The following is a 13,084-nucleotide window of genomic DNA, read 5'->3' on the forward strand; positions in this document are numbered from 1 at the left end:
GACTCTCGCGGATGCGTTGGCTTGACAACCGCTGTAATCCTCGTCTGGTGCTAAAGGTGGGTTACCGAGCATGCATTTAATAAGACCTGTTTACCTGATTTAACGCAATAACACGACATATGGCAGGGCACAGAATGGAGTAGTCTTTAGAGCAGGTCGTTATTCCGTTAGAAGAATGATGATCCAGGCATGTAGCTAGACGATGGTGTGTTTTTTACGTGCTAAACGTGGCTAGCGTTAGCTTGAACTAACGTTAGCTATTGCAACAATCTTTGGGCCATTCAGTAGGACCATTAGGCTACTCTATATCGCTATATTAAAACCGTCGTGTGGAAATTGTTGCGGAAAAGACCGTAAAGACGAGCATTCAACATATTGCAATAACATTAGCTACATTTCCCAAAAGCAGAACAGAAAACGATGCTAGCTGTTGCTAAATCTGTTTTCGTCCGTGGTGGTCTAGTGTTATTTGTGTTATATTGTCCTACTGAAGTATCACCAACGTCTCCAGACTGCAAATCATTTACGTTTAATATCGTGTCGTCTTTATTACTCAACCTCAAATCGCTGCAGTAAATATTCTAAAACTTACCAGTGTTTTGCTAACGTCCCTTCTAAGCTTGTGGCCAGCACCCTTCTTAAATATCGTTTCTCTGAATTTGTTCCATTTGGTGACTAATTTATGAGTCAGACCACCTTTCATTTGCAGCTGAGAAAATATCCAGTGATCAGTTACTATCAGCAGTTCTCTGCGTGTGTCAGCGTTTCTTCCCTCTGCACCACACTGCCTTTCAGACTTGGTTTCTGTTGAAATGTAATAAACTATATGTTTACCTTCAAGCGTGCACACTGAAGACATCATGCCAGAAGTCAAGTCCATACTGAGAGAAGTTTTGCCCAAACAAGGTTTGTACCCCAGCAATTAGCTATTTGGATAGCAGTAGTTGCAAACAAAAGACTATTTGTGGAGCCCAATACAACATGTGAACTGTTCAGAAATCTGCAAAAGCCTGCAAAATTAGTCAGTGGGTGCTCTGTGCTGTGTGCTCCTTCTTTACAGTCTCTTGCAGGGCAACATCACTGACATTGTTGCAATCTAAACACTTGCATTATTTGGGCTAGCACCATAGCTGGATAACAATGGACTTCCAGTGTTGTAAGTGTAATGCCGTTTAATGTGTATGGGTTGTTCGGGGGCATTGCACCAGATGTTTGAGATATGCAGATGTTTTATGCAGTGAGACTGGTAACAACTGGTCACCAGTGCAAGAGAAACTAAAAATATTGCTGTGCAATGGACTACAACCAAGAGCCTTCTTTTGGCAGTGACACTCTCACTGTTAAGTAAATGTGTTGGAAGTTTTTTATATAAAATAAACAAAGCTTTTTTTCTCAAACCAAGATTAGTTGGGAAAAAAAAGTGAGAATTCATGCTATTTTTCTCCCACAGGGCAGCTTTCCATGGAAGATGTCCCTACGATGGTTCTGTGTAAGCCAAAGCTGCTCCCACTCAAATCAGTCACCCTAGAGAAACTGGAGAAGATGCAGATGGCGGCACAAGAGGCCGTCAAACAGCAGGAACTGGCCATGAAAGAGCAGTCCCAGTAGACGCCCAATGGGAGGACTTGGAACAACAGCAGCAGCCCGAGTGGCACAACATTCCTTTAGATGGATGATACAAACAGTGTTTTCGAGCACAGATGGATCAATTATTTTATGGATGAAGACATGCAACATGACTTAATTCATATTTGGCTACACAGAGCTGAAGAGTCAACAATGTGGTAATAGTAGTCACCTAAGCTCAACCACTGTTCAGCTCCTCCTGTCGAGTCATAGTCAAATGATCTACTGCACGTTATCAATAAGGATCAAGTCTTTTGCCTGCCAGTTTCTCTAGCACGGTTGACTACTGAGACCTGCCTGCTGCTGCACACATTTCATTTATAACACCTACAGTATGGTTTTGCATCGTACAACAAAATATTAGTTGACAGCCTCCTCACTGTGCAAGCACAAGCACAGGGTGGAGAAATATAGTCAGAGTAAAGAGCTTATTTGCAATATGGTCAGTAGCATGTGTTATTATTGTGACATTCACAAAACAGTCTTGGGTTATTTAATAGTGATTTAATGAACAAACAAGGAGCAATACATGGTACATTTCACACCAGTATTGCTCAAATATAAAAATAAACACTCTAAACGCCACTTTGTTAAGTTATGTGACTGGTTTTTGTTTTTGCACTGCACTTTTGTCTTGATACCTTCAGCAATGACATCTTTGCGTGATTTAAAGGGTAAAAAGAAGAAAAAAAGAAGACAAGCACAGCATAGAAACAGCAGCTAGTTAGGGAGCCAGTATTGCATTGAACCAACATGGTCCCTTTTATTTATTTTTTAATACCCCTTTATAAAGCTCTTGACACAAACCAGTCATCTCTGTACAAACACTGCTTTCTAGAAAACACAAAAGGAGTGGCAGTGAAATCAAGAAAATACTGTACAAAACAACATGGAATGACTGACACTGAGAGGTGTGGCACTTTGAGGGTTAGCTTATGTAAATGTTTATATTGAAACACCTTAGAGAAAGTGATCTTCAGTCTCAATCGAAAGTGCAGTTTTTCTTTTAGCCCACCTCAATTCAGAAATGTACATTCTCTTGACTGTTAGCAGGGAAAAAAATGTACCCAACTATCTTGAAAAATATGCATGTAAAAAAGTAGCTTTATCCTCTTCTTTTCTGGCACATAAAAACGCTCCTCAGTAGCTTTCAAGTTTGACGACACCACCGTCACCTTCACTGACAAATCTCTTCCGGCCCCTGGCAAGAGACAAATTGTATTAACAAAACACAGTTTAAGGGTAAAAAAATATATACAGATGAATGCAAGTTATGTATTTGACAAAATTAGGGCACTTACCGACAGGGACAAAGATCTCTTAACTTTACATCAATTATCCCCATACTGAGGCTCTTATCAACAAATTGCTCCAGGATGAAATATGCCCGCGGGACATCGATGTTAATTTCAGCGATGTCCATATAAACTCTTTCATAGCCCTGTAAAAAAAAAAAAAGAAAGGAAAAGAAAAGAAAAAAAGATACTGTTTGTAAACACAATCTCAGAGGGCTAGCAACAATTGGGCTGCCTCACACTGCAATAGTTTGTGCACTGCAGTACATAATTCAGACACCAGGTGGCACCGTACCCTTCTCATTTGATCCACAGTGATGACGGAGGACCCACAGAGCAACTTGAGTAGCTGCAGAACCATTTTGAATGTTTTCTCTCCTTTGGACTCCAGCACCATCACTATCGCCTGAGGGAGACGGCACAATATTAACCTGTACTGGTGCTCAAAACCTTTGTTTGTAGCTGCCAGAGGCAAATACAGCCGCACATCACATTATCTACAGACCACCTGGCACAAGAAGTGTTAAAAAAAACTAAACCAAAATAAGGTAAACTAACACAACATGATGACGATGAATTTGTCTTGAAAACACTTTGTAATACTCCACCCGAATAAACACTGATCAGGAAGAGAAAACTTTGTCTTTGACACATGCTTTTATTGTGGATATCAAGAAAGATATTGTGGATTATATTTACCTCATACACAAATTCGTGGTGGAAATGGGGGACCTCCAGATCTCTCAGGCATCTCTCAGCCTCCTTATTGTCCCCAGAAAGGATGTACTCCTTCAGCAACAGATTCATCTGGCAGGGGAAAACAAAACGGCCAAATTTAGATCAGTAATCGCAAAAAAAGTTTACAAGTTTACACTGCCCACTCTATGGATGATCATTCAATATGCATTTCCTGGACCATTAGTATGGATGAAAATTATTCCAGAGCACAGAGCTGTTTTTTGTTTTAAAAGACGAAAACGTCTTAGTGTGAACGTAGCTTGTAATTTAAGAGATTTGTTGAAAAAAAATGAGGAACAGGTGGCACAACTCTTCACCTGTTATAAATCTTCTCCGACACCAAAAATTAAGGAAGGTGAATCCACTGAACCACTCAAAAACACTTGAGTAGAAGACACTAGAGTACAGCTCACAAGAGACCCGATCGTCCAAAGTCACCTACAATATGTAAAATTACCTCTTTGATGAGCTGTTTGACAGGTCTCTGGCCCCCACCTGTCGCCCACTGGTTGTCTATGCGCAGCCCACCCAAACTCATCTTCAGCAGCACTGCTGCCCGATCCAGTGCTGCCCTGGAAAATAAAAGAGAGGCTTTCTTAGTCATTGCTTTATATATATGCTGCGTGATAAGCAAGTGATGGTTGCTGCTGCCTGCTGCACCAAGAAAAAGGTTTTAGTGTTTTGTATTTGTTGTATAAACAGGATAATTGATTGAAGACAGAGAAGTCTGTTCAAATATTCAAATGGACTGATGATTTGATCATTGTATTTATAATAATCTATATGTAATGATATAACAGTTATACATGAAAGAAAACTTCTGTGTATTAATATTGACTGGATGTCCTCTTATTTTTTAAGCAGTCAATCTTATAAAACCTTCATAACAAGCACGAAACAGGAACGTAGAACCATAATAACCACAAGCAGCAGATCCGACAGTCACTTACCTTGTGTATTCACAGTCAACTCTGCCTTTGTAGGCTTCGAGGTAGCCTTTGGACAATATTTGGTCACTGACAGCACGTGCAATAAATTGGCCCACCAACTGGAAGAGAAATACAAAAGAGGGAAAATTGGAAACAATGCCAAACAAACACTGTGTTCTTCTCAGGCTTCTCCTCCGACTTCATATTCTGTCTGCTAAATCTGAGTGGAGGGCAGAGTCAAAAGGTCATAAACCTCATGTTCATGCAAGACTAACAACTATAGGGTGTATCAAGTATGCACTGAGGAATAAATCCTTAAAGGCACATTGTGTAAGAATTACTCCCATCTAGCGGTGCAGTTGTAGATCACAAGCAACTCAGTCGTATTTTTCATGCTGCATTCTTTCATGTGAAATCGGTTAGATGGCAGACGGACGACAGCCGCTGCAGGTAACGATATAAACAAGCCTCTATGTAAACAAGTGGTCCGTCAGCACGAGGTAAAACAATACACGTGACAATATATTGTCATGGCGATGTTGTATTGTTGACCTGACCCACGTTTTACCGGCTTTCTCTGGACTTCTGTGACTAAAATGACATCTGGTTTGTTAGCGACGGCCGTCTGCCCGACTGCAGGTGAATGCAGCATCAGTGTAACGCTCCATTCCTCCTCACTGCGTTACCACGGTGACTTTTCACAGACGCCACCTCCACCTGAGCCGACAGCTCCGGTGTCTCCGCTGAGTTTCCGTGGTTTCCTACCGTCACGCTGCCACTGAACGTAAAAACATGGCGACACCACATGGCAGCAGCACCGAGCTTACCCGCTCCATGTAGATATGAATGATATGAACGGCTAATTCAGAGCTGAAAGGAACACTTCACTTTGTTGATGGGGGGGATTATTGATTAATGAAAAACAGACTTTAATTAAATAATCAATTTTCGTGAATAGATAACAGGAGAACTTACACAATGTACCTTTAAGGATGTAAATAATAACACTGTTTCATCATTTTCTAAATGTATTTTCAATATGTTATTTTTCTGCCACTTCAAAAACAGAAAAAAAGACACAGTTGTGACTTTGTTAAGTAGCATGGGATCATGGGAGCTGCCTTTACTCCACTGAGCTTCTCCTGGATGAGATTCCCTCAGTGTTCAGTATTCAGGAGGTTTTTACATCTTTCTCATCCATAGGAGTCTCACCCTGTCCAAATCAAACAGGCCTACATTATGTAAAATAAAAGGGTTTGACACTTTAACATAGTGTTTGTGGGCTGAACAACACAGGAAGTCATGCTGCCGTTAATGTGTCTCTCAGAGTCTCACGTCACACCCAGACATTCATTGACTAAAGTCTTTCATTTGGTCAAAGCACAAAATTGACCAAGATGCGAATAGTGTGTCACAAGAATTTAGTTAGATAAGAAGTAAATTGTGACAGGACTGACTGCTGACTTTTACCTTGATAAATTGCTGGAAAATTACGGGATAGAGCATCAACAAAACCCGACAAAAGTCACAAGTTTTTAAGGGCATTTCATTGCTTTTAGGGAACAACCTCCAATTGCAGCACGGAAATAAACAACAACAACAACAACAACAAAAAAGAAAGTCCCAGTAAATGTTATTTGTGTTTAATATTTACTAGAAAAAAAAGTGGAGTGCCAAAATCCTGCTACACGTAACTTGGTAACAATTATTAGGCCGTTTCAGTTTGACGACCTAGAGGCCCTACACAAACACTGACATGACCGGCGACTGACAGCGGCCTCAGGGGCACGTGTGTGTGTCTGTGTGTGTGTGAGTGTTTGTTTACAGCAGTGTGAGCGCATGATGTAGAGAAACGAAAGAGCTGGCTTTGCTCTTCTGGCCCCCACAAAGCCTGCGCTCATCACTGGTCATTGTTTCTGTAGAGACAACAGGCAGCTCCGTCTCATCTAATCTGTGGCTGTGGCTAGACTGACGGGCATATGAAAAGAAAGAGGGGAGTGTGTGTATGGGAAACTGAGAAAGAGAGTGAATGGGTGAGGAGAGGTAGGTGGGGGGCAGGGCAGAGCCAGAACGCCCATTTAAACCCACAGAGGACTGTGAGAGTGGGACAGAATTGACTAGTGGGACTAAATGAGACAGTGAAAGGAGGGGCGGGAGGGGGAGGATGACCAATAACCCTTTGAGCGTCCTTTGCTGAGTTTGCATTTTGCGAGCAGACAGACAATGGCCAGAGATCTCATGTCTGTGCAGACTGAAAAAGAAAGAGCTCAAATACAAACACACACGAAACCTTTCTCTAACACACCAAACCACAGCGTTGTTCCCCTCTGCTCCACCACAGACTGTGAAAACTCCCAACACGACACCTCCACACCAACTGTGCTTTCAGCTCAGAGAATAAAGACTCATTTGTTTATTGTAAAGATGTGAAAAATATCTTTAAAACATACGAGAAACACTGACTGCACAACCTGCTGCAGCATCATCTCTTACTTTATCGTTTGCACTGAATATGACACACATGTCCTCAAACAAACCTGAGTTAAGGCAGACAGGGCTCCAGACTGCCCCTAAAGTTTGAGACAGTGCAAGTGTATTTTTACCTACTTGCACATCTGCAACCAGTAAATGTGCCCACTGGTGAAACGTTAATGCTGTGACTCAAAGAATCTGGAATCTGTCACAACAGGCGTCAGGCCAATGTGTGTGAGGATCGTGAAAGAAAAGGAAATGTGAATATTTTCTGCTTGCGCTCCTAAAATTTTAAGTTGGGGACCAGAGTGCTCCTAGAGAAAAAAGTGAGTCTGGAGTCCTGCAAGCCAAGGTAATATAAAGAATAATCTTCAGCACCAATGCCACACACACATCCGACAAGCTGCTCTCTGAGGCTGCAGGTGTTATCTCCACTCACCTGTGGGGCTCCAGGCGTGTCCAGGACCAGGTCGGGCAGCTCCCTGAGCAGTTTGTCGAAGGAGCTTTCCATGTCATTGCGGGACAGAACGGGTCCACATAAGTCAGCCAGCAGCCTGGAGGTGAGCTCCCGGTGGCTGGCTTTGGCCTCCAGGGCCAGCGACACGGCCAGCGAGGGCACCTCACTCCGCATGGGCCCCAGGTTCAGCTCCGCAAGCATCTCCTGGAGACACAGAGACAGACGTCAGCTGGGCATGGGTTGGAGTCTTCATGCAAGCGGATTGGTCTTTCAACAAATTCACAGGCTTGTTTCCAGCCCGACGTTGTGGCTCTTACCGCTACTTCATTTGTGTCGCCGTGTTCAAAGTACTCCTGCACTATGGGGGTGACCGTCTTCTGGAAGTCCCTCTCTTCCAGCGGAGGGACCACGGTCTCATACACACAGTTTTCCTGACAAAACACAATCACATCACAGGTCAAGTTTGCCAGTGCTACACTAGCCTTGCGTCACCAGACTCTTCATACAGAGAGAGGAGAGCCTGGTTTCTATTAACTCCGGAAATCACCAAATTCGCCATAGTTAAAGTGTTCATCAACATAAAACTTATAAAATAGACAATAACTTGTAATACAATTAAATACAATTAGAGCACTGGAAAAGAGAGTAACGACACCACCATTGACTTTTTGCGCCCCGAGTGGCAGGATATGGGTATTGCAAAAGCGCCCAGAAAACCCATTCACTCTAATGTATGTGTGTTGCCCACTTGCTTGTAAATTTGGTCATATCGAATTATACTTATAATTTGTTTATTACAAAATGTAGATTGAAACATTAATGTAGACAACTGTTTTTTTTGTGCGTTTTTTTTTTTACTCGCCTATGTGTTAATGTTTATCTGTAACGGGTCCTCAATGATGCTATTAACGTGGGTGATCTAGAAATGTCCTTAAATTATTGAAAATACCAGACTTGCTCATTCACCAACAATGCAGAGTTGTCAGTTCTTGGGCGCTTTTGCAATTCTCATATTCCGCCATCAGGAGGCGCTTCCATTGAACCAATGCGTGTCGTTACTCTCCTTTCCAGTGCCCTGAATACAATAAAAGAAAATGGTTAACTTAAAGGCTCAGCGATTTTCTTGTAAATGATATTATATAAATTTAAAAGTTTCATCGCATTTTATTAGCTTGGTGCTTTTATTTTGACAGAAAGGCCTGTCTCTCTTGATCCGGTTCCGGTTGCTTACCTAAACAGCGAGTTAACGGCCCCAGACTAGTGCTACATTAATAAGATTTTTTTTTTTAAACAACTGTTGTAAAGCAACTTATTACAACAGTATCACAACTCTCAAATGACCAAACAACAGCAACAAAAATAAACAAATTTCATTCAGGAAATGTAATGTGTAATGTAAAAAAAAAAAAAGTAAATGCAGCCCTGTGTACTGGATGGAAAACACTCAAAAACACTGGAGTTGTTACCTGAGCTTCGTCATAGTTGGGATCTTTCTGGTCCACCTCTTCTGGCTCATAAACTTCACCAGATCGGCCCCAGACACCTTTGCCCCCAGCCCCACCTGCAGACAAAGGTCAAAGACAATGCAATATATGATATCTCACAACACACAACAATCATGTTGAAGGAATATGACAGTGTCTTTTTCAAAACATCTCCCGGCCTACACACTGTACAGTTCATGGCTGCTAAAGAGAAAAAGAAGCAGCTTTAGTGCCATTAGCGACTCCTCACATGATGTCCCTAAAATATAAGCTCTGAAAGCCTTTTCAAAGCAAACATAAGGCCGTGGGGGGATTTAAAGGTTTGTTGCCTTGTATCCAGGTTTTAAGAAACAGAAGCAAAGATTGTGTTGCTCTACAACAGAGAAATATCTTGCATTTCATTTTGTAATTTGATGTGAGATTTGTGTGAGATTCTAGTTTTTATTCCCTTGGACTAAAATGCTCATTTTAAAATGAGACTAGTTCCACACGAATCCTTGACATACTTTCATAATTCACTCACTGAGAGCCTGACTGCCGTTAAAGGCTGAAGCTCCGTGAGCTACTTTGTTGTTTTGAGCTCCAAACATCACTAAGGAATCCAGATTGTTTTCAAATGTGCGTGATACTGTTTTCATTTCACTTATTTCCCACTTGTTGTTGTAGGCTTTAGAGAACCAAATCTCAAGGGTGTGTGGGTACAGTGCACACACAGGCACTGACTTCCTTCTTACACGTAAGAAACTCTTAGCAATAGTAAATAACATGCTTCATATACACAGATACACACGACTACTGTAGTTTTTATAACCATTTAACCGATGGCATATGGATCATTGTCTTTCATTGTGATCTCTGCTAATGCTAATATTTCTGAATCTATGGGGTTAGGAATACAAGCTGTGATATAATCCCTCTATTTGTGGATGTGACATCTTTGTACATGTTACACAAACAAACATCTGCTGGGTCTCGGTCAGGCCAGCAACAACAGATTGCAGACAGTTTAAGAAGCCCAAAACCAAAGCAGCTTGTGTGACTGGCTCTAAACCCCCCTCCCCATTAGTCCCACCTACTATGTCACACATAACATACAACCACTATATTTAGCACAGCCCACATGAGTTGTGAGAACCCGTCCTGCTTCCGCGTTAAAATCTGACTTTCTGCACATCCGCCGTTTCGGTCGATCAAAACTGCAACGCTCGAGCTTTTAGATGCAGGAGACCTCACAGCTCAAATTACAGGGCAAGGCTGGCATGACAGTTTGGTTATGTAACCAGAAAAACAGACAGACACTGTGCCAAGAGAAACTACATTTGCTCCAGTTTTACTGCCCATGGGAGGAGAAAAGTGAGTACACTGTACTGCAGTCTGCAGGGACACCGTGCGCTTACATCACTGAAAGAAAAAAGCCGCAGTGAGAGACGGATCCATTTGCAGAAGATGTTGACACTTGCTAAAATTTCTGATCGACTTAGACACTTGTGATGAGCTGGCGTGGTGTAGAAAAGGCAGATGGGGTAAAGCAGAAGAGCCATACATGGCTTTGTAAAAATAATAGGGTACAAGGCATTATGCAACATTATCAGCTGAAGACTTGACTATCACGGTGCCCTGGCATACGAGAGCCAGTCAGAATCAAACACAGGAAACACAAGTGATCCATATCTCTGATGAAACCAACAACAACTTAACAATGTCTCTGTGCATCTCTGCACTTGTGATAGTCAAAGAGGAGGAACATTTACATAACATCATCTGCACTGATAAAACATCTCTCAACGGTCATTTAACTCCTGGTGGAAATTTCCGACAACCTCGGCTGAGCAGATGGCAGGAAAAGAAAACTGTGCTTTTAAAGGAGTGTGAGCTGCTCCAGATCACCCAGCCATTTGTTTACATGCTAATTGGTTTATGACTTCAAGATAGAAAGCCAACAGGTGATGACAAGAGTGGGTCACACGCTGATGAAGGCCCTCTCTCCGTTGAAGTGCGGAGCGCTACGGCTGCTCAATTATAACAAAATGTTTTGATACCACGATTTTTGATACAATTATTCACTGACTGCCAAAACAAAGGGTTGGTGAATGTACAAGAGAAACTTTACGTTGCAGTAACAAACAGGAAATGTATTTTCCTGATTTCTTCAGTATCCAGAGCAGAATCAATAAGACTGGATGGTTTCTGTAGAAGGGATGGAATTTCATCACAATAATTAGTTTATCTCGGGTACATTGTTTTTATATTTGTTCAAAGCTAACATCGTAACTGCAAATTCAATATATTGCCCAGCCCTACTGAACAACAACTCCACTGGCTCTTGAATTAATGTGTTCTTGCCTGTGGTTATGACCAGCAAAAGACTGCACAAATCAATCATATCAACAACAATCAACTAAAACAATCAGGTCTTACCTTTCTTTGGCAGGCCCCTGCCCTTTCCCAGTCGGGACTTTCTGTCCAGCAGCTTGCTCTTGGGGCTGGTGGGCACCGCAGAGTTCCCCCTGACCACGTCCCCGTTGTCACTGAGGGAGTCACCTCGGCCCGAGTCCCTGGAGGAGTTCTTTCTCAGCCTCCGCTTGGCCTTGGCCTTGAGACGTGCCTCGTGGATGCTGTTGCTTGTCGAGGACATCCAGTTGCCATTTATCTCATTGTTGATGTTTTTATTAGAGACAACGGTCCTGCCATTGTCTTCATCTCCAGATGCAAAAGAGTCACTCAGGTCCTCGGCCTCTGTAGGAGTAAGAGCAAATGTGTGAGCTTACTTTGTGTTTAAAAGTGATGCATTAATAATAATGCACGTTAATACTAGTTCATATTGTTTGCAACTTCAAGATAACAGAGTTCTTGTCATAATAATCCATAAAGTTTCTATCTGTGGTCCCCCACTACATGTAGAATGAGTTGCAGATGCCAACAACCACTAAACCAAAATGAAAGTGAAGAAAGTCCCAGTGGCCCACATCGGAAACAGCTGATGGAGCATTTAAATGGTTGTGACAGACAGGCTCTCACTTACCAACAGGGTTTGCGTTCAGCCAGGCCTCGCAGTCAGTTGCCATGTTTTACAGTAGAAAATAAATCTTGCAGAAAGACGACGTGCAAAAAAAAAAAACGAGTTTTAAACGACCCCTGCAACATCGAAAAAGAGAGAGGGAGCAGATATTAATTTAATGCATTGATAACATGCCCAGACATGCTGCAAAGCAACAACTTCCCCTCCCCCTACTCATTCAAAGTCAGTGTTGACAAACAATGGCTGACGCTACGTTAGCCTCAAAGGAAGGAGCTGCGTCAAAACACCAAACTCCACAGTGCCGACATGCACACACAAAACACACTACTTGGTAGACACCGAGTCAAAGTGTGTAGTCTACAGTTTGTTTTATCGATCTTATTAACGTCAATTGCTGACTCGTCGTTTATCTGTTATGGAGACTCAGACGATAGTGTAAGATAAAACCAAACTGCACAGAGTAGCTACGCTAGCTCGCTGCACACCTTCAAGCTGCTACAACATCGTTAAATCCTTATGAACACTGTTATATAAAACGTGCCGTCCCAGCTTTGCGCTGTCGACTGAATTACTCACTATATAAAGCCGCCGACCGTCTGTTGTGTCCAAGCCTCTAACTCCAACACGAACTGTGTTTTTGTTTCACCTTCCCAGCAACTCAGTCGCGCAGCTCTGTGTATCTCTGCTCTGATTGGCTGGAGGGACGTGGTGTTTTTAAAACAAGGAACCAATGAAAATGCAACACGGGATTTTCTTCTCGCATGTTCTGCGGGGTTGTGTTGTTTATGAAGGGCCGCCCCCTATCGTTGATACTTTTGAACTGCACCACGTCTGTGTTATTATGGCATCATAACACACTGGTTAAGTGATGAGGTGGGTGTTTGTTTGCATCATTATTTAATGTAAAGTATGTTTGTTTTTAAATTTTATTTCTGGCTTACTTATTCCTGGGCCACTGCCGACCAAGATTTAGGAATATACTGTAATGTTGTGTTAGCTACTGTGTGAGTATGTAGACTAAATGTATGGCAGACAACATTAAAATATACAAAAATATATATAAA

The 13,084-nt window shown here is 42.1% G+C and overlaps 2 protein-coding genes across 3 annotated transcripts; one reads left to right on the forward strand and one right to left on the reverse strand.

Moving 5' to 3' along the window:
• The first annotated feature begins 6 nt into the window (after positions 1-6).
• Positions 7-1,733, forward strand: bbip1 (BBSome interacting protein 1). Of its 2 annotated transcripts, XR_014595749.1 has the most exons (3): positions 7-56; positions 842-906; positions 1,451-1,665. XR_014595749.1 is itself a non-coding variant. In XM_083982038.1 (2 exons), the coding sequence occupies exons 1-2, from the start codon at positions 861-863 to the stop codon at positions 1,606-1,608; spliced, it is 204 nt and encodes a 67-aa protein (XP_083838164.1). In that variant the 5' UTR covers positions 845-860; the 3' UTR covers positions 1,609-1,733. The 2 variants fall into 2 exon arrangements, 1 of the variants encoding a protein (XP_083838164.1); XM_083982038.1 differs by lacking the exon at positions 7-56 and having other exon boundaries at positions 845-906; positions 1,451-1,733.
• Positions 1,734-2,624: 891 nt separating this feature from the next.
• pdcd4b (programmed cell death 4b) lies at positions 2,625-12,685 on the reverse strand. Its single transcript, XM_083982023.1, has 12 exons — positions 12,597-12,685; positions 12,024-12,136; positions 11,420-11,737; positions 8,984-9,078; positions 7,835-7,948; positions 7,500-7,721; positions 4,610-4,707; positions 4,117-4,231; positions 3,621-3,728; positions 3,217-3,327; positions 2,928-3,067; positions 2,625-2,827 (listed from the first exon to the last, which is right to left on the reverse strand). Exons 2-12 carry the CDS (start codon positions 12,064-12,066, stop codon positions 2,767-2,769), a joined length of 1,425 nt encoding a protein of 474 aa, XP_083838149.1. The 5' UTR covers positions 12,067-12,136; positions 12,597-12,685; the 3' UTR covers positions 2,625-2,766.
• Between the last annotated feature and the right edge of the window lie 399 nt (positions 12,686-13,084).

This window comes from Trachurus trachurus (genome assembly GCF_905171665.1).
Source record: "Trachurus trachurus genome assembly, chromosome: 1".
Classification (NCBI taxonomy): Eukaryota; Metazoa; Chordata; class Actinopteri; order Carangiformes; family Carangidae; genus Trachurus; species Trachurus trachurus.